Raw genomic sequence first — 27,232 nt, forward strand, 5'->3', positions numbered from 1 at the left:
CCTCCTGCATACCAGGCGAGGCAGTTAACATCTCCTAGCCACCGTGCGACATCGAGATATCTCGGCCCCGGTAAATTGTCCCGTGGTTGTAGCCAAGCACCCGTGGCTGAAGCGCAGCAGTGGCAGAGCGTAGTGCGGTTGGCATGGGGACCTGGTGCAAGGAATGAAATGGGGGGGGGGGGGGGCGAGGGGGGCACTGTGTTTTGTCCCCCCCCTCCGGCCGATAGCGCGTTTCACACGCTCGCACGCGCACGGGCATCTCCAGCGATGTGGCCGAGGCATCAGCGGTTCGCACACCCACCGATCACGGCCGCCCGGCCGCAGAACCCGACACCCGCCGCCCCCTCCAGAGTCCCGGCAATCTGTCACCGCCCTCGGCAAATGCCTACGTTGCCGAGGTCTAAAGTCGGCACTGCCCGGGCCCCCCCCCCCGCCCCCCCTGGTCAACCACCAGGGCTTGTCCCCCACCCACACGCCTTCCTTAATCCCCTTCATAGCCTGGCAACCCGGGTCTCTCTGGGTCGCGTGGTTCGGAGCAACCACGCAGCCCACACGTCCCCAATGGCTACGATCCCACGCGCCGTTATCGTAGCGCAAAGGCTGTCTTCACGCGAAGGCGCTGTGTTCCGCCGACGGGTGTCGTCCGCAGTATGTTCCCGGTAGGGGGGGCGGGGGGGGCTGATGTTGTTATTTGGCGTTACCCAATGAAATAACCTGCACATGATTTGGGCCGTGACGTCGGCACACGAGGCCCACTCACCGGACCTTTTGGTCGCCCTGCTGTGAGGCAACGGGCGTTGCAGGATCCTGACACGGCCAGGGTAAAGCGCAGCGGAGCAACTTGCCCGAGGGAACGTCCGCCGGGGAGCGGTAGGGGGGTGAGAGATGGAGCGATCAAATCGATGGAGATGAGTGGAAGGCTGCGCCGTGGGACCGTCGTGAATTGGCGATGGCTTGGGGAACGCCTTCACCAGCAGTGGATTGATCATGGCCGACTACGATGACTACGACGGTGAAGCGAATGTGACTAAGAGGGACCCCTCTTCGATGGTCCTCCGGTTTTTTTTCCCCTCCGCATTTAGAATCAACGTCATGCGTTCAGAGTATTTGGCTGCTATAAATTTCCACGTGGTATGAGCCACTTCGTTGAGCTATCTTTTGACACTTCTGAAAAGGCTACGTCGCCCAGTGGGCCTTACCTGGTCAAATAAAAATAAAAAAGGTTTTTTGGTTCTAGTTGAAAATCGTAAATAAGAAGAAATATTGAACATTTGCATGTAATACTGTAATACATACTATATAGTAAATACAACGTATGGTGTGAACAAAGTTCAACCTATCATGGGACCTTTTTGCCAGTATCAAGGTTTGAAAAGTAAGAATAGGTTTTACCCTTTATGGCAATTATACAGGTGTTCACCACAACTACGTTTGGTTAATGCGAACTTGTTCCTGGCAAAAGGTTTCTATTGGTGAAAGGGTAAAACGTTATTCTTATGTTCCAAAGTTCTTCGTACATACATGCAAAACGTAAAATAAACTTAACGTGAAAAGAAAACGAAAGTTCTGTTTTATTTTTCGCTGGCGGCTTACTTGCCTCATCGTCGTCGAGATAACAGCGGTGCTGACCCCCTCCGCCCCTGCCCTCCCTGCGCCGCCCGTAGGATCGCATATTCACTGACGTGATGGTGGCGGTTGAGGGCTGCGAGTTCCCGTGCCACCGCGCCGTCCTCTCCGCCTGCTCCGCATACTTCCGCGCCATGTTCTGCAACGACCACCGCGAGAGCCGCGCCACCATCGTCGAGATCAACGGCATCCAGGCGTCCGCCATGGAGCAGCTGCTGCAGTACATGTACACGGGCCGCGCACGCATCACCACCGACAACGTGCAGTACCTCTTCGAGACCGCCAGCCTCTTCCAGGTGCAGGTGGCGCCCCTCCCACCCCGCCTGCCCCCCTTCCCCCCCAGGCTGGCGCGTTAACCCCCGCAGAACGGCAGCGGCCGTGGCACGGTTATTTAACTTGAAAGCTCATTTGTTTACAACTGAGGTGTTGTGTTTGGTTTGTTGTCCTTCCCTCCCACCCCCCCGCACCTTCGATTACCGCGACAAGAGAAGTTCAACGTGCATACGTACATCGTCAACATTTGTGCAAATTCCGATAAATGACACCGCAAACTACACTGTGTGGATTACACACACAGAAACATCATCTCCTCCTGTGCAACTAAAGTAAAAAATAAATTATTTAAAGCTTTCGTGACTGCACGGATTCATATTCTTGGTTCTTTCGGTAAAGTCACGTAGAAGGGAAATAATAAAATAATATTAATATAAACCAATTATATAAAAAACTAGTTTTTACTTTACCAGGTAAGGCCCACTGAGCTATGTCGATGGCTTTGAAACGTTTCGCCTTCGTGACGGCCATGCCGCTACAAGATCGGCGCTAACACCAAATGCTAAAAGTTATTATTTTTAGTATTTTTATAACCAGTGGGTGCACCCAGATAAGGGGAGCAAATTATTTTCCGACCACCAGTTTGTAAATGCCTTGCAGCGTCGCTGCATCACTAGCCGCGTCTGGCATCGTTCACCGCGCTCGGCGACAGAGCGGCAGGGCGGCTTCCACGGCGGGGAAAAAAAACGACGTGGGCCGGTGGCTCGGCACGGCTCTGTTTGCGCCAGTGGAAAAAAAATAAAACGAGTGACGAATTATTGATGGCCGGCCGGCTCCTCGCTCGTGGCAGATCCACGCGCTGCGCTCCGCCTGCGCCAAGTTCCTGGAGGAGCAGCTGGACCCGTGCAACGTGCTGGGACTGCAGCGGTTTGCCGACGCGCACTCCCTGCAGTCGCTGCACAGCAAGTGCGCGGCGTTTGCGCTGCAACGCTTCTGCGAGGTGGTGCAGCACCAGGAGTTCCTCGAGCTGCCCAAGGACGAGCTCGTAGACTACGTCTCCAACGACGAGCTGGTCGTGGACAAGGAGGAGACCGTCTTCGAGGTGACGCTCGCCGCTTGGCCCACTGCGCCGCCGTTCCCCGGCACCCATCGCACGCAACAAAAACACACGCGATGATCGAAAATACGCACGCTATCATCACAAATACACAGGCTATGATCACAAATACACACACTATGATCACAAATACGCACACTATGATCACAAATACACACACCCAAAACACAAAACGCATACTATCATCACAAATACGCACACTATCACAGACTGTTGCGGCAACTGCTGTTAGCGAGTAGCACCTATGAAGGCCGAAATGGTACATTAGTGGGTGGGTAGCCAACATCATGCCCAGACCTCATTTTAAGGCTGAGTTGATCTAGGGTAGGCCCATGACCAGTTCAGATGACCATCACTGGTGTTGGCCATGAATGGAACTCGGCCCTCCAGGTTCAAAGCGCGGCGTGCTAACCGCTGCGCCACCGCTCCCCACCACCCGCACAAATGCACACGCTATCACAAATGATCAGAATCAGAATCTGGAGGAATCCGAGGAGCTATGAAGCTCTTTTACACAGATGCCCAGTAGGGGCGGGTCAGCGTTGGCTCTGTATGCCATCCGCCGCCGTCAGCCGTGGTCAATCCACGTGTTGTTTATTTATTCTTATTTATTTATTCCGCTCATCGACCCAGGAAAGCCTCACACAGAGTCACGTAATTCTTTTACAGGAGGGATCCTGCCAGGTTTTAGGAGTCGCGGCGATGGCTGCCGAATGCAATTCCAGTTGCGTAATTTGCGGTGCAATGTAGCCAAATTTGGCAAACGTGTGTGTACGTACGTACGTTGAACTTCTTTTGTACCGTACGTAGCCAACCGTGCTAATCGGTGGTGCGGGGGAAGGACAACAAACTAACACGCAAAAAGCAGTTCTAAAGAAATGATGATAATGATGATGATAACAAACGGTGAGGGTGCCGATAACCACGCGGACCGCGCCCGCTGACTATCGCTCTTCTGTCCCTACCCGTCGTGACGTCGCCCCCTCCGCTCGCTCGCGCTCCCGCACGCTCGCTCGCGCAGGCGGTGATGCGCTGGGTGCAACACAACGCGGTGGAACGGCGCAGCGCCCTGCGCGACGTCCTCGACAACGTGCGCCTGCCGCTGCTTCAGCCCGACTACTTCGTGCAGACGGTGGAGGGCGAGGAGATGGTGCGCTCGGCGCCCGAGTGCTACGGCCTGCTGCACGAGGCGCGGCGCTTCCACGTGCTCGGCAACGAGATGTGCTCGTCACGCACGCGGCCACGCAGGTCGGTGGCCCCCCCAACCCCATCCTCTCCTGATCTCTCCCTCCATCTCCTGATCTCTCTCGTGCTATCTTGATTTCTCCCTCCCTCTCCTTATATCTTCCCTCCTCTCCTGATCTCTCTCATCCTCTCCCATCTATGACTCTGGCCCTGATCCTACCCCTGACCCTGACCCTACTTGTGACCTTACCCCTGACACTACCTCGTGAAGCCGACCACTTAGCAATGGGCCGCAAATTATATATATCTATTCATCACTCACCGCAAGCGTCTTGGCCGTGCTCATCGGGCACGTGGTGGGGGATACTTCGACCTGGTGACACTGTGTGCCTACTGTTAGCGCGTTCACTCACTTCTGTCAAGGGCCTCTGTCAACGTGGTCATTACACGTGATCCTTCGCCTCGTTGTCGGACAACGCCAAGGTGCGTGTCGATGTGTGGCCCCACCAAATGTGTTTTATCAAAAGTCCCGGTTCGGCTGTCATTTTGGTTGCATTTCCACGCGACTCTGCGGCTGTCAGAGCGTCGCACGCACGTTCAGTCTTCATGCCCGACTGCCCTCTTATTTAAATAGCTACGTGTATTAATATGAATGCACACATTTATTCTTGCACACCTCTATTTCGACATCTCAAAGTCCGTGTGGCTGCCTTCGCAAAGAAGCACCCATCTCTCGTTTGTTTACAGCCCCGAGCCGGTGGTGGAAATTCCATATTCCTATGCCGGGGGTCAGTTATCCCAATGAACAATCACTGCTGACGTATCGCAAGGTGGCAGCTCTCCACCCCCCCCCCCCCCCCGCACGCCATCCATTAAATGAATAGACGTCCGCCGTTTGTCGTGCAGTCCGTCGTTTTGTGAGAATCTATCTTTCCGGAGCTTCGCCCCGTCCCCTTTACTCCAACAAGCAGAGAGAGAGAGAGGGGGATGCTTGCTGGTTTTCGTTTGGCTTCTGACTTGTATCTCTGCTGAGCTCACACGCGAAACAAAAGCCGGCAGCACCGTTCGCTGGTGCGACGACGGGAATGTCGGTGGCAGAGTCACATCAGAAGGGCCCGGTGTTGCCCCCCCCCCTCCCGGCCCTCCTCTTTTAAACCCTGGAGCACCGCCGACCCGGAGCTTTTGTCCGCGGACGTTTCTGTTGCTCCTCCGCTCTCTCGTCATGGCCGGTGCTTTGTACTGGGTTGGCGCTGGGTTGTGTAGTAAAGAAAACGAAGAAAAACGGCCCGGTGAAACCCGGTGAGGCTGCGACGTCTCGATTGCAAGGGAGATCAGGGGGGGGTGGGAGACAACTTTGCGAGCAAGTTGCGTAATGCTCGCGGGAACGTTTTTGTTTTACGCGAGCCAAGGCGCCGGACGCCGCCGTGGTGTGACGGACTTGCAATCCAGAGGTCGCCGGCGTGGCGGTTGAAACAGTAGCACAGCTTGTGTTCATGGCCGCATCACCACCTCGGTGTGGATGGTTACGCCACAGTTAGTCGGTGGGCAAGGTAGCGTGTGGGTGGGATAAAGCGTGGCCTACGTGGAAGAGTAGGCCGCATTCATCTCCAGAGGGTCTCTCTGGAGCTCTCTCTATAGTGGTGGCCCTTCCAACGGCAGGTGGAGCAAATTAAAGCAATTTGCAAGGCTGCACCTTTTCGACTGGACATCTGTGCAAAAGAGCTTTACAGCTCATCAGATTCCTCCGGTATGAATTGAGATTCTGATTCGGACCTGTATCAGCACGACCAACATTTCCATCGCACAGAGGCCTCCTCGCTTCACATCGGCCAGCGTTCCCCGGCTTGCGAGCGACGAACCACTCTGCCGCAAGCGCTGTCCGTTCATATTCTGTTCCTTAAAAAGGCTCCTGGCACGCGGAGAGAAACGTCGGGACACCGTGCCGAGCCACCGCGGCGCAACCGCGAAAAAACCTGCGGCGGGCGAATGCACAACGGCATTTTTTTTGTTTCCCGTTGTTGATTTTTACGGCGCTCGCCTTGAGCGCACGTCCCCTCTCCCACGCCTAGCCCTTGCCCCCCCCTCCCGCTCTCTCGTGAAACTTGAACCTGGACGTGGCTGTGGTGGCAGAGGCGCCGGCCGTGACCGGCGGGGGGAATCCACGGAGCCGCCGAACGGACGGGGGTGGCCGGCCGCCACCCCCCCGGCAGAGCCTGGTGAGCCGGGACGTTCGAATAACGCCGACGGCGGTAGAGAGCCGAAGCCAGGAGCGCGGGGGAGGGAGGGCAAGGCGGACATCAACCCCGTCGCATCCCCTTGATGCCCCAAAAATGATAACGTCATTGATATCTCGCTGTGGAAGGACATTGAATGTGTATTTGTATTCATGTAAGGCAGAGCTGGCTGAGGCTCCTATTGATTGGGGGATCGGGTGGGGGGGCACCACAACAGTGAATCGTCACCAAGGAGATCAACTCGGGTGTACCAATGGGACGTTTGGTGGTGCAGGCCCACCCCAAGCACCCCCTCCCCCCCACCTTGCGCTGGCCCTGCTGTGGGGCCCGATTTAAAACGCATGAAATTTTACAACAGCCCCCTCCTCCCACCTTCGCCACGGTGGCAAGATGTTAATTCTCTCACCTGGTGTTCGTGGGTTCTTACCGACCCTGACGCCTGCTCTATATTTGGAGTTTGCGTGGTCTCTGTCCCCGTGCTCGCGCAGATTTTTCTCCGGGTCCTCCGGTTTTTCCCTCCACATTTAGAATCAACACCACCACGCATTTAGGGTATTTGGCTGCTACAAATTTCCACTTGGTTGAGCTATTATTTGTGGCCAGGTCGCTTTTGAGGAAGCTATATAACTCAGTGGGCCTTACCTGGTGAAATTAATAACATTGTTTAGTTTTCGTTTCTTCCATCGATGACAATTTTCCCACCGAACCCCACGAGTGGTGGAATTGTCAAGTTTGGGAGTTGAGATTCGATTCGAGAATTAGTTTCACGTCTCAGTTCTACCGTGCCCGGTGAATTGTGTCACCATTTTTTCCCCTCTGCATTTACAATCGACGTTTGTTCAGAGTATTTCCCTTCCTTGAGCTATCATTTGTGATAGCCAGGTTGCTTTTGAAAAAACAGCTATATAGCTCAGCGGGCCTTAACTGGTTAAAAAAATATTTCGTTAGTTTCTCTATCTCATGGGAAGCTCGCAGATCCGCTTCTGGAGCACACCCGGCCAGAATAACACTCTGACCCTTCTGGATCTTGCAGTCACGTACGGTTATTGGGTTGAGGCTGTGAGCGATGGGGAAACATCTAAAAAAAAGTTGTATTTAATTTTAGTTTCATGTATGTTGCCAACCGTGCTAATCGGAGTTGCGGGGAACGACGACAAACTATACACAAAAAGCAGTTCTAAAGGAATTAGTTTTCAATCTCGATTTAAAAGCGCATCGTCGACAGTGACGACGAGTGGGATGAGAATCGTGGGGCGCGTGATGACGGCCACAGGCCACGGCGCGCCACTCGCCGTGACGGCGGGAGATTATCGAGACCGAACGAAGATGCAGACTTGGGATCATTTATCGACGTTATTTAGAGACAGCAGCGGCGCCGACGAAGACCAATGACAGCAACCATCATTGGCTATAAAAAGATGCACTGGGTTCACCGATTGGCTGACCTGATGGTATTGAATAAGTCGGGGGGTGTGACTAAATGTCTGACTGCTTCAGTCGATCAGACGAGGAGAATGACCACATGAAATCCACAGAAATGGACTTTACCGGAATTCGACAGCTGTCGTTGATCAGACCGAGACCGTGGATAATTAAAACTCGCGGATAATCCAAAAATAGAACTATTTTCCACGGATCTTTATGCCAAAAACCACTAATATAGGTACAAATTATAAATTAAGTTAAGAAAATTGAGTTGCTGAGTGATAACACTTTCCTGCTCCCGCGACGAAGACTCGGCCCACTAAGTGGACAGCAGAGCCACGCCAATCAACATCAACCAAACTCCGCCCACTGCTGTAAAGATATGCAACTACTGTGCTGTAGAGGCGATCACGTGGATTTCGGATTAACCGGAGCACATATTTGTTCGGTTTCAGCACGTGACTTGTAATAAACATTTCCAAGAATAACAATGCATAACTGTTTTTAGATTACTGATTTGGGCTTAAGGGAAAATCCATGAGTTATTAATTTATGTAAAAATATTAGGTGCAAATCGGATAAACCGCATGCGGAAATCTAATCGAGAGTCTAATGTAACATTCTTCAATTGCTTCGCAAAAATCCACCAAATAAAACGACAGATACAATTTATAATTGTTCAACTATTTTTTTTTCCAGGTAAGGCCCACTGAGCTATATAACTGGCTTATCACGTGGAAATGTATAGCAGCCAAATACTCTAAACGCATGTTTATAACTACTCTTTGAGGCAGAAATGTCGTGATTTATTTTATTTTCTACCTACGTGACTTTACCGAAAAAACCAAAGAGTATGGATTCCTGCAGTCACGAAAGCTTCAAATCAAGAATGTTTATAAATTTTGAGGGAAAAACTGGAGGACCCGGAGAAAAATCAACGTGACCACGCGTCAGGGTAGGGGTCGAACCCCTGACCTCCTGCATACCAGGCGAGGTAGTTAACATCTCCCCACCGTGGCGAGGGACGGTGAACATGCATTGGTTGTCCCGCAAAGACAATGCCACTATCAGGACATTTATAGCTCGGGGTGAGCAGCTACAAAATGGGAGGCCGTTTGCTGCCTCAAACTGGGAGGATCACACAGCTCGTTGTTTACCGCTCGCAGTTTGCCAGCGCGCGCTTGCCGCGGGGAGGAGGATGGAGCGCTTGTAAACAAATAACCCAAATGTGCCCGCTTTGCTGGCTGCCACTTTGTGTTTGTAAACTCGGTTGGGGTGCTGCGGGATCACACGCACACACACACGCACGCACGCACACACGTGCACAAGCACACATGCGCGCGTCTCCCATGCGATGGTGGGTGGGGGGGAGCACCCGACTTGCACGCCTTCAAAGGGGGAGGGGGGGCAAATTGTTTTCCTAGGGGGGCAAATTGTTTTCCTAGGGGGGCAAATTGTTTTCCTAGGGGGGCAAATTGTTTTCCTAGCCACGGGACGTGAGTTTTCCCGACCGTGTGTTTACACTTCGAGTGAACACCCCATTGCCTTTTAGTCGACAGAAGTTTAGACGGCGTGAAATAATTTGCAGCACTTGCATAGATGCGCTGCGGGGGGGAGGGATGGTAGGCCTCACCCGGTTGGCTATGTACTGTGTGAAAGAAGTTCAACGTACATACTGCACATACGTAACAGCTGTGGGTTGTACCAACCTCTTCCCGAGACGTCAGAATCTTTATTTTAGGCTGGTGGAATTCGACGAGCTATGAAGCAGCTCTCTATCCACAGACGTCCACGTCTGCCCAGCCTGGAAGAGCCGGCAAGACCGCCCCACTACAGGGGGGGCCCGCCTTAGCGCTCCCTCTTCGTGGAGACCCTTCCACCAACGGCGCTGCGAGCAGTAAGAAATTGCTGGGGCTGCATCCTTTACACGTTAGGCCTTTCCATACCCGTGATAATGTCGTGCATTTGCACGTATTGCTTTGTATATAGAGGAAATGAACGTATTGCTTTGTAGATAGAGGAAATGAACGCACGAAAGAATGTTGTTTTGCCAAGGTCTGATTTTTTTTTGCTAACTCCCCCCATGCCAATACTTTCACGCTGATATCATTGCTGCGAAGGAAACCGCACAGCTGAGCTCTCGGCACGACCGTGAAAAACAAAGATTCTACCCCCCCCCCCCCCCCGTAGCCGCAACAGACTGCTGGCAAGTAAGGGCCTGTTGGTGAGCACCTATTGAGACTGGGTGTGGCCAGCACGGCGCCCGGCCGCCTTTGTCTTCCCAGGAGTCACGTTCCGCCATTGCGTTTCAGGAGCCTATAGCAACGCGGCACGAGGAGCGAACCAGAGAGAGAGAGAGAGAGCCAGAGAGAGAGAGACGGGAGCGCGATCGCCATGCCCCCCCCCCCCCCCGCCACTGTTTGTGTTCACAGCGTGAAAGCGCGACATCGGAGATTATTCTGAGCTTGGTTCTGTCTGGGTCGATGGCTCCGGAAAAAAACATTTGCACACCCCAGCGCACCACGTCCAGTACACATCTCGCTGCGGCTGCGGCTACGAGCAGTCGCGGGCCACTCACTCCAGTCGACCCTCGACCCGGAGAATGCTCTTTGAGAAAATTAGGCCGTGCGTTCGGCGCTCTCGGTTTTGATTTCCAGCGATGCGCAGGGGGGCGGGGGGACCGTTTACAATCAGGTCAACCCCTCCGGCACCCCTGAAAATGTAAACACAACGTCAAGCGGGCTAAAGAAGAGCGCAGTTTGTGTTCAGCCTCTCGTGCGTTTGCGGTCCTCGCTCAGCGAGCGCCGCCGCTTATTGACAACACGTTTTTAAAATCCTTTTAAACGTTCAAAACAATCCTCCTCCCCATCCCTCCCCCTCTCAGAGGCACACAAAGACAAAGATCCCCCCCACCCCGTGTAGCCTGTGACAGCCTGTCGGGGCAAGTGCTGTTAGCGAGCGGCACCTGCGACGGCCGTCACGGCACACGAGGGTTTGGTCGGCCAGCACCACGCCCGGCCGCCTTTGTCTCCTTAAGTGGCGACGTTCTACTACACACCGCACCGGGTACTCATTTGAGGCCGAGTCGACCTCGTGGAGTCCCAGGACCGGTTCAGATAATCGTCACCGGTGTTGGTGGCCATGAGCGGGAATCGAACTCGTCGTCGCCTGGGTTCGTAGCGCAGCACAGCGCCGACCGCCGCGCCACCGCTCCCCATCGGTGCGCACGCGGAACCCAACAAGGGCGCGAGGAGGAGTTAGCGTCGTAACTCAAGCACCCCGCGTGCCACGCGGATTGTTTACAACGGGCAGCGTAATCTGAAACACGTGTGCCCGGCTCAGTCAGGCAGGACATTGTCAGAGCCGCATGGGAGCTGGTGGTCGGTACAAACAACCCCCCCACCCCCTGGTCACCACGTGGTCAGGGTGGATGGTTGTTGACCACCTCCCCCTGACCAGCCCACCTGGATCGTGATCAAGACCCGGGGAGGTTTATTTTTCCCGATAACGAGTAAAGCATTCGACAGGCGCCCTCGCTCGGTGGTGCGGTATTTAGAGAGAGAAGGAGAGATGGATGTACGTGTGTGCCCATGCCGATTGGTGGTGCGGGGGAAGGACAACAAAATAAACAGGAAAAAAATCTATTTTAAAGAAATTAGTTTTCCAAATAGAGATTTAATAATGTAGCCACACGACCGTACCCGCCTCCTCCTCTTCCCACTCCTTTCCCATCGACCTTGTCCAAATTTGAATATCATCCCTCGCATTGCTCCGCAGGGATGACGGATCGCAACGCCGCCTCGTGCTGCGAAACAGCCTCAAGGCCGTCGAACATAACGCCTTCCCACGTGATACGCTCGCACCTTCCCACGTGATACGCTCGCACCATCAGAATGGCGCGGATACCAGAGAGGGGCGCCACTGTGACTAGGAGATGTTAACTACCTCGATCCCGACTCTGACACCTGTGTGTGTTTGGAGTTTGCTTGTCTCTCTCTCCCCATGGTCGCGTGGATTTTTCTCCGGGTCCTCCGCTTTTTCCCCTCCACATTTAGAAACGTGCCTTTAGAGTATTTTACTGCTATTAACGTCCACGTGATAAGCCACTTCGTTGAGCTATAATTTATGGCCAGGTTGCTTCTGAAAAAGAACTATACAGCTCAGTGGACCTTACCTGGTAAAATTAAAAGAGTTGAACCATTATCAAATTTATCTGTGCTTTTATTTGGTGCATTTTTGCGAAGCAATTGAAGAATGTTACAGTAGACTCGATTAATTATCCGCATGCGGTTTATCCGATTTGCGGATTAACCGCGCACCTGATATTTTTACATAAATGAATAACTCATGGATTTTCTCTGAAGCCCAAATCAATAATCTAAAAACAGTTATGCATTGTTGTTCTTGGAAATGTCACGTGCTGAAACAAAACAAATATATGCTCCGGTTAATCCGAAATCCACGTGATCGCCTCTACAGCACAGTAGTTGCATATCTTCACAGCAGTGGGCGGAGTTTGGTTGATGTTGATTGGCGTGGCTCTGCTGTCCACTTAGTGGGCCCAGTCTTCTTCGCGGGAGCAGGAAAGTGTTATCACTCAGCAACTCAATTTTCTTAATTTATAATCTGTACCTATATTAGTGGTTTTTGGCATAGAGATCCGTGGAAAATGGTTCTATTTTTGGATTATCCGCGAGTTTTAATTATCCGCGGGCATCTCCACCTCATTAGTGCGGATAATTGACAGTCGACTGCATTCTCAGTATTATGGAATTGATCATCGCAGTGCCGTATTCTTACGCGACTGGAAGTACCGAGGGGGCATCCACCTAAGAGGCGGTGCGATGAGATCATCTCGTGTGCCGCTGGTGGGATGGATCATTGCATTGCGGGATCGTGGGAGACTGCAGCTTGCGGAAGGAGGCCTTCATCCAGCGGTGGATTGATCACGGCTGCCAATGCTGCTGCTGCTGATGAATTATTTCCGATGATGAACGCATGCTGCAGAGCGTTCCAAATTCCATGACCACGCACGTGATTGCCCTTCTTTGTTTGTCCTGCCCAGTGTGTGCCAGGATGAGCAGTTTGTGAAAATGCTCATTCTCGCTGGCAAACACATTCCTGTGGAGGGAGCTGGTAGGAACGTTGAGTTGCTTGGTCAATGGCCAGGGTCAACGGCGGCGTGGTGTATTCCGCAAATATGGCCGACTGTGAGGGCGGGCACAAGCCGGCGTGAGTAGGTTAAACATTGAGTTTTATAAGGGCACCACGGGGTGACCAGCCCCTCCCCACCCAGCCCCACCCCTTCCACCCTCCACCCCCAACCCAGCCCCATCCTCCCCACCCAGCCCCTCCCCACCCTCTCCTCCCCACCCAGCCCCACCCTCTCCACCCAGCCCCTCCCTACCCAGCCCTCCCCACCCAGCCCTCCCCACCCAGCCCCTCCCCACCCTCCCCTCTCCACCCAACCCCTCCCATTTTTGAATGCAGGATGGACGGACACAATAATCCCCTGTGGGCTGGTGGAACCAGGAGGTTCTTACCAGTATAAACTCAAAGCTAAACTATTTGTTATTTTAGCATGAAAAGGCCACCCTTAGCTACAGCAACCTGGCTGTCACGAGTGACAGCTCAACGTAGAAATGTATAGCAGCAGCCACATGCTTCCAACACGTGGCATTGATTGTAAGTGTGGAGAAAAATCCACGCGACCACAGAGAGAGAGAGAGAGACACACATGCAATGTCCAAATATAGGACAGGCGTCGGGGTCGGGGTTGAACTCGCAACCTCCTACACACCAGGCGAGGTAGTTAACATCTCGCCACCAGTGGAGAAAAATCCACGCGACGCAGCGACGTTGCGTTTGCCGAGAGCGCCGCGTGTCGTCTCTGCCCCGTTTCGTCTCTGCCCGCGGGCCTTGTTGAGCCGGCCCCGCGTGGTTAACACAGCGACGCGCCAAATCGGAGCGCTCGCCCGTGGCACGCGCTCGCAATCCGCCATGCCCGTCGCTGATCAGGGAATGTCCCCGTCGAGAGAGAGAGAGGTTTGGTGGGGTGCCCCAGTGTAAAACTGTACACGGGGCGGGGGGATTTGCAGCATTGTGTTCACGATGACTAAAATATTCGTCGACAGAGTGGGTTTTTTTAAAATGTATTTACGCATGCATGTTGGAATTTTTTTCGCACCGTAAGTAGCCCAACCGTGCTAATGACAGTCTTCGAGCGAGAGGCGATGGCTACGCCGATGGCCCTCCGTGCCCACCTGTGACCAGAACGTGGCTGAGACGAAACTAAGGAGTCGAGTCCCAATGGAGACACAGTCTTAAGGTCGTCTCGTCACGTGATGGTACGAGGCAGCAGTGCACCCCGGAGGACCGAACATGGTGATTGGTTGCTTTAATGCATGCCAAATGATTGATCTAGCTCGCCGATTGGCTGACCGGATAACCTTCTGTGGAGGGGAAACATTGTGCACCGCTCACCAAAGATCTCGTCAAGCAGCGTAAACCGTCACGCAAACTCCAGTCAACCTCGCAGCAGCAGCGGCTTCTGGCTAACCGTCAAACAAAGACGGTCACCACATCGCGAGCTTTTAGACACGCTTCTGTGGCCGTCTGGAACGCTTTTCCTTCCGATATTAGGAAGCCACCGGAGCTATATACACTTTAAAATTTAGATTGAAAACTGATTTCTTTATAACTGCTTTTTGTGTTAAGTTTCTTGTCCTTCTCCCGCCCCTCTGAATAGCACAGTTGACTACGTACGGTGCGAAAGAAGTTCAACATACATACATATATCATCACAGTTTTAGTCAGCTTGACTCGAGCTAAAATGAATGTAACACGGTTGTTGGCAAAGGGGTCTCTTAGTGTATGACTACATTTTCAAAACCAGTTTCAAGAGGTCCTGCTGTGTAGTTCACACCGACGCCGTATTTACCCGTGAAATGACCACGTTTTGTTCTGAACACAGTTTCCGAGCACAAGCCCAATCACCCAAAATGCAAAGTGTGCCAGCAACAAACGGCCACAATCTAAGTTGTCATAGATAAAAGAAAAAGTTTGCTTCGGGAATAAGCAGAAAGATGAGTGTTGTGACATGCAATGTGGCGAGTTGGTGAGTTAATGGGTGAGTGAATTGGTGCGTGTTGTTGTGGTGATTGAACACAGTGTGATGGATGAGACGAAACGGTGAGTGTCTGGTAGAGACCGAGTCCTCAGCATGAGTGGAGGGATCAAGGAGTGAAGTTCACAGGCACAGTGGCCATGGTAGCATTAGTAGTAGTAGCGGTAGAGGAGTGATAGGGAGGGGACTGACCGCTGGTGAGTGAGCGAGTGGCCGTGGTGAATTAGGCAGTGCTAGATCACCAAAAATGTCACTTTAAATAAATCCCAAAACGTGTGTTGTGGGGTCCCGCTGGGCTTCGGGTCCCTAGCGCTGTACAGTTCTACCCCCTCGCTTGCCTCCTAAACCCCCATCAGGCATGGCATAAGCGGGGGGAGGTGGGGGGAGTGGGTGGGTGCCAAATTAACCCAGCCCTTGTCAGCAGCAGTTAAAAAAAAACATGAGAAGATGACATTGTTGGCGTTGTTTTGGAATATACCAGCAAAGAAAAGCCCCGATCGGGCCCGCTGCCACGGGTTTGGCTCTTGTCAGATCTGTTTGGGGGGCAGCAACGTTTGGACAGCCAACAAATAAATGCGGTTGCCAAGGAAGGCCGAGCGGGCCCATCGCAGGAACGCGTCTTGGAGAGAGCGGGCTCGGGCGCGTGTGGCTCCAAATCTGTTTTGTGGTTTTTCCGCGGGGCCATTAGTGGGGGGGGGGGGGGCGCGGCCGGTCACGTTGCTTCGTGCCCGAGCTGCCGTTGTAATAATTTAATTTTATATCACGTCATTCATGCAAACGCATCCCACAACGCTGCACATCAGTGAACTAGTCCCTTACGCAGATACAAAAAAAAAAACGCCACTTGACAAATACAAAACTAAAAGATGAATACGTGAACAACAACGAGAGAAAAAATGCGCATGAGAAGAAAATGATAATCGTGGAGAAAATATATTAAAATAATTAAATGCGTTCGACCTCCATGCCCCCAGACCTCTCAGTATGTGAACGTTTGAAGGCGCCATGCACCCACACGAGGGGGGCTCTCTAATGAGCTCTTTCTGCCCCCTTCGGTCTTCTCCGGGAAGCGATTCGATTCGTTCGCAGCCACGGGGAGCTGCCGCGTCGCTGTCGAGGGCAACAATTTGCGCGCGCGTTTATAAACGAGCCCGCGCCTCCTGTACAATTAACAATGGTCTGGCTACGTACGTTTCCAAAGGAGTTCGACGTGCGTACGCGCGTACATCGTTCCGGCTTGTGTTGCGGACGTGAGAACTTTTATCAACGTGCCCGGTTTTTTCCAGGGTCTCTTCCTAATAGCGGCGCGGCTTTAGACGGCGGCTCGGTTTGTATTGCGTCGTCTCTACGAGAACTGTCGTGCCCCCTCCTGTTACAGACCGACGGACGGACGGACGTAGCTGAAACTTAAAGACTTTCAACCTCCGATGGAAAACCATTCGCAGCGTTTGTCACGAGTTGTAAAAATATGCAGCCGAGCCAATGCAGCGGCACAAAGTTGAGTAAGTGCTTCGGAAAGTCGCAAACATTCCCAGAGTTTGCCCATTTAAGCAAATTGCTGCTGAAATGCACGTTGCTTCAGAAGGCGCCGGCCTCGGCTGATGGATTGCATGATTGCATTTCTCAGGAATTACTGAATTCATTGCAAACTTGCGGTAATTGGATGCAGCCGCCGATGGATTGTGGAGACGCGGTCGGTGCGCATTGTGAATGGCGGGGAGCTCGTAGTATTTGCCAATCGGTAGAGTCGTCGTCATTGTTGCAGAACCAATCTGTAGAGCCGTCGTCATTGTTGTAGAACCTCGGTGGAAGGAGGAGGGGGGGGAGGAGGGACTCTCGTGACCCTCTTACGGCAGGTAATGGTTTGCTGGCTTGGTTGGGATGTTTGTTTTCTGGGATGTGTAGTCGACCCCATGGACTCGTTTTGATAACTTTTTTGTCCCATTGGAACCTCATTTGCCAGTAAAAAATATGATAATTGTTTTTTTACCCTTTTATCTGGCAACAAAACTGACACCTTTTTTTTACGAGGAGTCATGTTTGCATAGACCACAATACCTGCAGTCATAATGCAAACAAAAAACATAACTCTGATAATGTATGCACTGTCCTTGAAGTTGATTGGTCCACACCCGAGACAGCTTTCCTTAGAGCCTAGTCTCACATGGTGTTGGACCAGATGACGCCAAAAGGCGCACAACTCAAAGACAATGCACCATCAGAGTATGAGAGCTCGGGGTAAGCATTTACACCATTGGAACCTCATTTGCCAGTAAAAATTATGATAATTAGTTGTTTACCCTTTTATCTGGAGTCATGTTTGCATAGACCACAATACCATTTCTTATATTTATTTATTTAGTTTTGGTAGTAGGGTTTCCAAATGCTTGGTGTGTATGTGTGTGTGTTGGGCTTCTTTCGCGCCATGCATAACCAACCACGTATATGGGATTTGGTCCTTGTACGTATAATTAACTAGCTTAGCTTCACCCGAGACTTGGATTCTTGTCTTGGATGAATACACGGCGTAGGCGGAGGGTGGGGGGGATGCGTGACGTCAGCAGGCACGCTGCGTGACGCTGCCGCATGCAGATGACATCACAAATGTGACGTCACCGCTCACTTTATTATATCCATTATTCCACCCCCCGCCCCCCCAAAAGTCTATTTTTATACTTTTTGCATTGTGTACAGTCTGGAAGCAACCCACATGCCAAATTTCAAGTTTGTTGCATGTTGGGAAGTATGCTGAACATTTCAAACAGACACACATATTCACAAATTTCCTTTATATACAGTGAGGGAAAAAAGTATTTGATCCCCTGCTGATTTTGTACGTTTGCCCACTGACAAAGAAATGATCAGTCTATAATTTTAATGGTAGGTTTATTTGAACAGTGAGAGACAGAATAACAACAACAAAATCCACAAAAACGCATGTCAAAAATGTTAGAAATTTATTTGCATTTTAATGAGGGAAAAAAGTATTTGACCCCTCTGCAAAACATGACTTAGTACTTGGTGGCAAAACCCTTGTTGGCAATCACAGAGGTCAGACGTTTCTTGTAGTTGGCCACCAGGTTTGCACACATCTCAGGAGGGATTTTGTCCCACTCCTCTTTGCAGATCTTCTCCAAGTCATTAAGGTTTCGAGGCTGACGTTTGGCAACTCGAACCTTCCGCTCCCTCCACAGATTTTCTATGGGATTAAGGTCTGGAGACTGGCTAGGCCACTCCAGGACCTTAATGTGCTTCTTCTTGAGCCACTCCTTTGTTGCCTTGGCCGTGTGTTTTGGGTCATTGTCATGCTGGAATACCCATCCACGACCCATTTTCAATGCCCTGGCAGAGGGAAGGAGGTTCTCACCCAAGATTTGACGGTACATGGCCCCGTCCATCGTCCCTTTGATGCAGTGAAGTTGTCCTGTCCCCTTAGCAGAAAACACCCCCAAAGCATAATGTTTCCACCTCCATGTTTGACGGTGGGAATGGTGTTCTTGGGGTCATAGGCAGCATTTCTCCTCCTCCAAACACGGCGAGTTGAGTTGATGCCAAAGAGCTCCATTTTGGTCTCATCTAACCACAACACTTTCACCCAGTTGTCCTCTGAATCATTCAAATGTCCATTGGCAAACTTCAGACGGGCATGTATATGTGCTTTCTTGAGCAGGGGGACCTTGCGGGTGCTGCAGGATTTCAGTCCTTCACGGCGTAGTGCGTTACCAACTGTTTTCTTGGTGACTATGGTCCCAGCTGCCTTGAGATCATTGACAAGATCCTCCCGTGTAGTTCTGGGCTGATTCCTCACCGTTCTCATGATCATTGCAACTCCACGAGGTGAGATCTTGCATGGAGCCCCAGGCCGAGGGAGATTGACAGTTCTTTTGTGTTTCTTCCATTTGCGAATAATCGCACCAACTGTTGTCACCTTTTCACCAAGCTGCTTGGCGATGGTCTTGTAGCCCATTCCAGCCTTGTGTAAGTCTACAATCTTGTCCCTGACATCCTTGGAGAGCTCTTTGGTCTTGGTCATGGTGGAGAGTTTGGAATCTGATTGATTGATTGCTTCTGTGAACAGGTGTCTTTTATACAGGTAACAAGCTTAGATTAGGAGCACTCCCTTTAAGAGTGTGCTCATAATCTCAGCTGGTTACCTGTATAAAAGACACCTGGGAGCCAGAAATCTTTCTGATTGAGAGGGGATCAAATGCTTATTTCCCTCCTTAAAATGCAAATCAATTTATAACATTTTTGACATGCGTTTTTCTGGATTTTGTTGTTGATATTCTGTCTCTCACTGTTCAAATAAACCTACCATTAAAATTATAGACTGATCATTTTTTTGTCAGTGGGCAAACGTACAAAATCAGCAGGGGATCAAATACTCTTTTCCCTCACTGTATATATGTATAGCGTTGTGGGATGCTGTTGGCATGAATGACGCTAAGTATAAAATTAAAGTTTTGTCATTAACGACGACGATGGTAATGATCGTCATTTAGTTTTTTGATAAGAGCGCGCGCCCTCCTTTCCGCCCGGGCGTCTCGACAATGCCCTGGACGTGATGAGCGACGGACACCGTATCTCATCCTAAACATCTCATCAGAGGGCACACCCATTGGCAGCTGTCCCAGTGCGGCAACAAAGTTGATTCAACACTTGGCCCGCAGCCGGGCGTTAAGTCTGCCAGTATGGGGGGGGGGGGGCGGTGATCACTGTTTGTGACCCCGATCAAGTAGTGTGCGGAGTAATTTTAGAATGTGGTAAAAATTTGGACTGTGACGTCGGCACGCAGTGGCCGATTCGTTTCGAACGGGCCACCACGGTGGCTAGGATATGTTGACTACATCGCCCGGTATGCAGGAGGTCGTGGGTTCCATCCCGACCCTGACACCTGCTGTATATTTTAGTTTGCATGTTTTTTCTCTCTCTCTCCCCGTAGTCGCGTGGATTTTCTTTGGGTCCTGCGGTTTTTCCTTCCATTTATAATCAACATCATGCGCTTAGAGTATTTGGCTGCTATAAATGTCCACATGATAAGCCACTTCATTGGACTCTCATTTTGGCCAGGTCGCTTCTGAAAAGAGCAATGTAGCTCAGGGGGCCTTACCTGGTAAAATAAAATAAATACAAAATAAATTGTTTTAGTTTAGTTTAGAATTTCGTCGAACGTGTCCGTCAAGCCAGAGCCAGGCACTGAGAGTGTCAGAGCCAGTGAGATGCCCTGGGGACGTGGCCGGTGTGCGTTATCAGTAATTTATCGCTGCGCAGGGCAGTGTCAAAGGGCAGAGGTTTCAGCTCCACGTTGGCCGGTTTATCATATAAATATTTTTTGTTGCTCAATCGTCGCAGCAGCTCTCAGTGAGCGACTCCCCATGGGACGTGGGGGACTCCGCCTCGTCGTGTCGATGGAGGTGACCCCGTGAGGGTCACACGTGTGTGGAACGCGTGTCAGGGCATAGGTGGCGTGTGGGGCAATGGGTCCGAATTGGAGCGCAATTTTCTAATTGTTGCAGGGGTTCTCGGTTTCGGTCCCAGCCGCCACCCCGGTTAATACCATGCGGCTCGTTGCCCGTGATTACGCGCCGTCTGCTTCATGGCGGACGTTTGAAGATCTCCGCGATCTTGTTTCGCACGGAGCCGGACGTGTGTGCAGGAGTCACGGTCCAAATTTGCCAAGTGTGGATGGGTGCAAATTGCTTACTTTGGTAATGTAGCCGAGCCAATGACCCCGATTGGCAGACACGACCCATTTTGATCAGCACCTTGCGCCAAAATAATGCTGCGAATACCAAATCTACTAAAATGATTATAATTATTAGAATGTCCATCATGGAACTTCTGGCACTTCACAGTGCAGGGATATAGGTTCAAGATAGCTGATCTCATCACGGAGCATAAACCGTCATGCAAACTCCAGTTACCGTGCAGCAACGGCTATTGGCTCTGCATCGAACAAAGGCGGTCGCCGCATCGCGGGCTTTCGGATGCACTTCTGCGGCCGTCTGGAACGCTCTTCCTTCCGATAATAGGAAGCCACTGCAGCTATGCACTTTAAAATCATCTGGAATGGAAACTCATATCTTTAAAAGTTTTTGGTGTTTAGTTTGTTGTCCTTCTCCCGCGCTTGCGATTAGGGCGGTTGGCTACATACGGTGTGAAGTTCAACAAACACACGTGCATACGCGTTTATCGACATGTATATGGTATTCCTCGTTATTCACGAACTTGCCCATCCGCGTTCTTGGCTATCCATGAATCGCATTGGGAATTCTACACGACTGCATTGAGAGAGAGTGAGAGAAATAAAGTGACGAGAGCTCAAGTGATGAATCGCACCAAGCCAGATTCAGGTGTTTTATGATGCCAACGAAGCACGGTTTGCTTCCAGTTCGGCTCCGCAAATAGCCAGTGGAAAACCACCCGTACCATGCTAGCCCTGCACCGGCTTGGCTTGGTGCGAGTGGAAAATTGGGTATCTGAGCCACTGAGCCACCTCCATGATGGCTTCACTAAAATCCACAGCCGCGGGATTTGTTCTCCAAATCTCTCCCTCCGTGGTCACGTGGAATTTTTCTCCGGTTCCTCCGGTTTTTCCCCCTCCACTTTATAATCAAGATCACGCGTTAGGTGTTTGGCAGCTGCTGTACATTTCGACGCGATGATGGTAAGCCATTTCGTTGAACTTTCATTTGTGATGGTCAGGTCTCTTCTGAAACGGAACCATAGAGCTTCGTGGGCCTGACCTGGTAAAATTAAAATTCATTTTCGTTTCTATTTAAGCCTCGGTCCCGATCTGATCGACGACAGATGTCGACTTCCAGGTCAAGTCTGTGCCTGTGGATTTCATGTGGTCCTTCTCCTTGTCTGATCGACTAAAGCAGTTAGACATTTCACACGCTCCTAGTTATCCAATATCATCAGGGCCGCCAATCGGTGAGCCCAGGACATCTTTTTATAACCAACACGTAGCCAATGACAGTTGCTATCATTGGTTTTCGTCGGCGCCCCGCTGTTTCTACGGTGCGAAAGAAGTTCAACACACATGCATAACGTTGCTGCGGAAAAACTAAAAACTAAACTGAAACTAAAAATAGTTTAGATTTAGTTTGGCCGTCGCACGCGCCCGCCTTGACCGTGTTTGCCACGCGCATGCCGCAGGTCGACGGGCTGCTCGGAGGTGATCGTGATCGTGGGCGGCTGCGAGCGGGTGGGTGGCTTCAACCTGCCCTACACGGAGTGCTACGACCCCATCACCGGGGAGTGGACGTCGCTCTCCAAGCTGCCCGAGTTCACCAAGTCCGAGTACGCCGTGTGCGCACTCCGTAACGACATCCTCGTCTCCGGTACGTGGCGATGGTGGCGGCAGTGTTGGTGGTGGTGATGTTGGGGGTGGTGGTGGTGGTGTTGGCGGTGATGCTGATGACGGGCGTGGTGGTTGTGATCGGGAATGGCAGCGCGTGTGGTGTTGGGGTAAAGCGTGGGTGGTGGTGGTGGTGGGGTAAAATGTGGGTGCTCTCACATGTGTCACGCCACTGCCAGCAGTGATGTGTGCAAGCCCTTGCAGGGCTGCACCTTTTCCTTTCTTTTGAGTGGCTAGACACAGCGCTGTGAATCGTTATCTCTCATCATTATCATTGTCGTGATCGTCCGCACCTCCGATTAGTACAGTTGGCCGCATATGTGCGTGCGTATGTTGGAACTTCTTTTCGCGCCGTACGCAACCAACCATGCTAAACCGTAGGTGCAAAATAAGTTAAACGTGCACGGACGACCTCTTTAAAAGAGGCCCCCTCGAGCCTGGCGCAGTTCCAGTGCCCCCAGGGGCCGAGTGTCACGTGGGATCTGTGCATCCCATCTGCCGATTGTTACCCGCGGCGGCGGCGGTAGCGGCGGCGGCGGTGGTCCTGCTGCCACCCATCTGGCTACCGCTTTGCCGCAGGCTGTTGTTGTCGTTGCTGCTGCTGTAGCCGGCTCGCCGCGCCGTCCCAGGGCGGTGGGTGGGACACGGCAGGCAGCGAGCGAGCGGGCAGGCGGGCGTTGGGGCGTAAATGATTTCCGCGGGGTGTTTTAAACGACCCCGGCTGACCCCCGGCCTATCTGTGCAGATTAATGTCCGTGCAGGGGCGCCGATTGAAGGCGAACGCCTGGATCGCGCGCGTTTGGCGATTTCCGACGTGCGATTAAGCGTACAGTCATGTGGCCCACGTGAAAAAATGATCAAACGCCCCTCTACGTTGAAGCGTTTTGTGTCCGTTTGTTATAATGAGATGCATCCTGGGCTTAATTGCAGTCGGATCGGTCCCGGGTCAGTGGCCCGGAATATATGTCTGCACCCGACACACACCACATGCAGTATGCATCTCACTATGGCTGTGGCTATGAGTCACCACGTGCCCTTCTCCGGTTCACCAGCGACCCAGAAAAAAATTCGGTGAGAATGACAATAGTGATGCTAATGCAATTTAGAATGTGCACAATATTTCCTAAATGACAATAGATCTGATACCCAGATTCATCTTTTCTATCAACGTTCGGTTTGGGGCACAGCTGGCAGGCACGGCAGTGGCCCCAATTATTAATAATTATTTTATTCTTAACTCTCCGGCGTGTTTTCTGGTCGTGCCGCTCATAGCGTCGTTGCAAGACTGCATCTCACAACGCTGTACAAGACAACAGCCAACAATATCTCTATTGCCCCTCGCAAGACACATAGCACACTCAAAACCAAGGTCTGACTCAAAAGCCGTAGTCATCAAAGGTTTTTTTTTTAACTGGGACTTAAATAGCGGAAGGGACATAATTTGGCGCAAAATGGAACCCAGTCGGTTCTTGAATTCAGTTTTGTCTAAGAAGCTCCCGGCATGTGGAGCGAATCATCGGACATCGCGCCGAACGACGCGTGGCAGAACTCAAAAAACGCCGGCCGCGAGCGACTTGCTGACAATTTCCATAACACGGCTCCTCGTTACCCAGGGGGCACTGGGGCCATAATTCGCATCTGTCTGGCCGCGGTGGGGGGAGCAGCTCTTAGCCCTGCGGGGTGTGGGGGTGGTGGTGGGGGCCGGGTGCAGTGGCCGTGAGAGCCGGGAGTGGGATTAGGGTGGTGGTGGTGGTGGCGTCGGTGCTTGCCGAGGCGTGATGCAAATTGTCGATCTGTGTCACCGAGGACAGCGCAGCGAGCGCGACGGCTCCGCGGGGAGAGAGGCGCTCCCTGCGGCGTCGCGAGCGGGGAGCGATCGATGATGGATCGCGCGGGCGAGGCCAGCGTGGAACCTGGATGCGGAATAAGAGCGCGGTTTTTATTTTTAGCTGTCGCGTACATCCATCCCTCCATTGTTTTTAAAGATCCTGGCGGTGATGAATGAATGTGCAATTGTGTTGTGATTTGTCATGAAAGCAATCGCACTTGAACACGTGGCTAAAAATGTATACGACCGAGGATGAAGTGAGGAATTTATAAATTTATATGGCACTTGTTTTTAGACAAAAACAAAAGTGATGCTGTAATGAAACTGCAGTTGTGCCGACACTGATGTGTGGCTCCGAACGCTGGAGAATGAGAAAATCCGACGAGCAACAAAACAACAACAACAACACCACCAGAGAAGAGCGACCGATGCGGGCGAGAGTAACTACTGAATGGCAGTCGAAGGGAAAGCTGCGTCCACCGCGGAGATGGAGCGGTCAGATCGGCTCGTACGCCGTGGCTCGGCGCCGGACGGGATCGTCGCATCGTGGAGGCGTCTGTGGAAACGAGTGTCGTGAGCTCATCGTATTCCTCCGGTCGATAAAAAACATTCTGATGCGGCAGCGGTTTGATCGTGGCCGATGATGATTGCGCACCATCATTTCCCCGAATTCTGTTATTACACGCGTGCAGTTTTTGTTCGTTCCAGGGCGGGACCAAAAACGCATGCAACTGAAGGGGGGGGGATGGCCCTTCTTTAAGCAGAAGAGACAAAGGGGGGGGGGGCCCGACTGTTGCAAACTGAGAGCTTCAGTGAATGAGATCTACGCGCTAGTCCGTGGTGGCGGACGCCCGCTCGGCCAGCTCCGGCGACTCCAACAGAGCGCGAGCGTCGCCTGACCGGAGTGGCCGGGCATCGGCCGCAGTGAAGGCGATGGTCAGTGGCCGTGCAACTGCCGGCCCCGTGCTCACTCGCCACGCCGTTCCCCGGCAGCTGGTCGCGATCCTGCGTTCGGGGGCAGGGGGAGGTAGAGTCTATTCCCGAATGGACTTTTGTCATCGCAATGTAACATGGGGCGCCAAATTGGCATGATTGGTGAACGATCGGGTCTTCTTGGATGCACGGTTTGACGCGCCGTGGTCAATCCACTGCTGGATGAAGGCCTCCATCCCTCCCTCTCCCACAAAACTGCCACCAACTCTCGTGTTCCTGCGTTGCATTGTCCCACGTAGCGACCGTGCACACAAACTGATCTCATCGCTCTCGGACGCGTTCTGCTCCTTAACTGCCTCTGTAATTATTATCGACATCTGCTCTCGTGCCATCTAGAGCTAGAGACTTGTCCTGCCCAAACCCACTTAACATAACTGTCTGACAGCAGGGGTGTCGACCAAGACCAATTATAGCAACCATCATTGGCTATAAAAAGATGCACTGGGTTCACCAATTGGCTGACCTGATGATATTGAATAACTAAGGGGGCGTGACTAAATGTCTGACTGCTTCAGTCGATCAGACGAGGAGAATGACCACATGAAATCCACAGAAACGGACTGAACCGGAATTCGACAGTGGTCGTCGGTCAGACCGAGACCGTGGCTGAAATAGAAACTAATCCATGAACTAGGTTTTATTTTACCAGGCTAGGCCCACTCAGCCATGGAGCTGTTTTTCAGAAGCGACGTGGCCACAAATGACAGCTCAATGAAGTGGCTTATGTGGAAATTCATAGAAACCAAATACTCCAAACGCATGTTTCTGAATGTGGAGGGACAATCCAGAGGACCTGGATAACAAAAAAAATCCACGGGGAGAACGCGCAAATGTACAGCAGGCGTCAGGGTTAGGATTGAACCCACGACCTCCTGCATGCCAGGCGAAGGAGTTAACATCTTACCACCGTCAACCTGCGTGCGTTCTCTTATCAAAGTGTTCCTCGATCCACCCTCTCGAGGGGCTCTTTACGAGCCCCTCCCCCTCTCATGGAGGCCCTTCTGCCTGCAGTGGCATGAGCAGGAAGTTTCAGAGCTGCACTGTTACCTTTTGGCTTTTGTTCCACCATGGATTTGCTCCCACTGCCAACACAATACGTTGAAATTTTTATTTATTTTTGCAACAGAATAAGAACCCAGCGTAATTATTTTTCTGGACTGTGTAGCTGATTACATTCCTCCCCCCGCCCCCATCCCTGGCTGAGGGTTCCTCTTGCAGCAGAGTCGGAAAGGGGCGCGTTGAGGCCGTGACTGCTGCCGCTATCATGCCCGCACCAGCTGCGTCTGCAAGGCCTCTTTTGTCAGCGTCCTTATCTCGGTCCGCCAGGAGGCCCAGAGTTCCGCACGTGCGGCCGCAGCCACCGCCGGTAGACCTCTGCCACGCTGCTCGCGCTGCTCGTGCCGTGCCGCGCTTACGTATCTGCATGGAGTATGCCGCGCGCTGCATACTCGATGCAAATGCGTGCAGAGGAATAATTGGCTGCTCCTGATCCGGCCGCGATGAAGCTTGGCCGCCTTCCCCTGCCCGCTTTCATGGCGGCGTGTCGTGTGCGTTGTGCGTGTGTGCGCGTGCGTGTGCGTGCGTGTGTGTTTGCTGCCAAAGCGGTGGTGTAGCGGTTCACGCTACGAACCCGGCGGCCCGAGTTCGATTCCCGCTCACGGCCAACACCAGTAACAAATATCTGAGCCGGTCCTGGGCCTCCCCTAGGTCGACTCGGCCCCAAATTATGAGTACCCGTTGCGGTAGGCGTGGTGCTGTGGCCACTCACCCCCTCAATGTGCCGTGTCGGCCTTCATAGGTGCTTGCTAACAGCACTCGCCCCAACAATCTGTCCCGTGACCCCCCGCCAGGGAGCCCTCGACGCTTGACGTGGCCACGCAGTTGCACCTAGCCCGGCGCAAGTGCCACTGCGATCGTTTGCCAGCGGTCGCTTTCACCCACGAGGCTACCGCCCCCTAGGCCGTCCTCCGGCTCGCTCTGCAACCGCGACGCGTACGCACGAGCCCTGCTGATCGCAGCGGGGACAAGGAGAAATGGGTCAATCGCTCGAGCCGTGTGTAGT

The 27,232-nt window shown here is 52.3% G+C and overlaps 1 protein-coding gene across 3 annotated transcripts in view; it reads left to right on the forward strand.

The window, feature by feature from the left end:
* The window catches only part of KLHL24 (kelch like family member 24), a 60,993-nt gene that overhangs the window by 19,406 nt on the left and 14,355 nt on the right, over nt 1–27,232 (forward strand). For all 3 annotated transcript variants that reach the window (XM_061575660.1, XM_061575658.1, XM_061575659.1), the window contains exons 3-6: nt 1,665–1,922; nt 2,750–3,001; nt 4,038–4,264; nt 22,148–22,332. In XM_061575660.1, coding sequence (XP_061431644.1) covers nt 1,665–1,922; nt 2,750–3,001; nt 4,038–4,264; nt 22,148–22,332 — 922 coding nt within the window. The remainder of the gene's footprint in view (nt 1–1,664; nt 1,923–2,749; nt 3,002–4,037; nt 4,265–22,147; nt 22,333–27,232) is intronic.

This window comes from Lethenteron reissneri, chromosome 58, assembly GCF_015708825.2.
Source record: "Lethenteron reissneri isolate LAM-NWPU_2019-01 chromosome 58, ASM1570882v1, whole genome shotgun sequence".
Lineage (NCBI taxonomy): Eukaryota > Metazoa > Chordata > Hyperoartia > Petromyzontiformes > Petromyzontidae > Lethenteron > Lethenteron reissneri.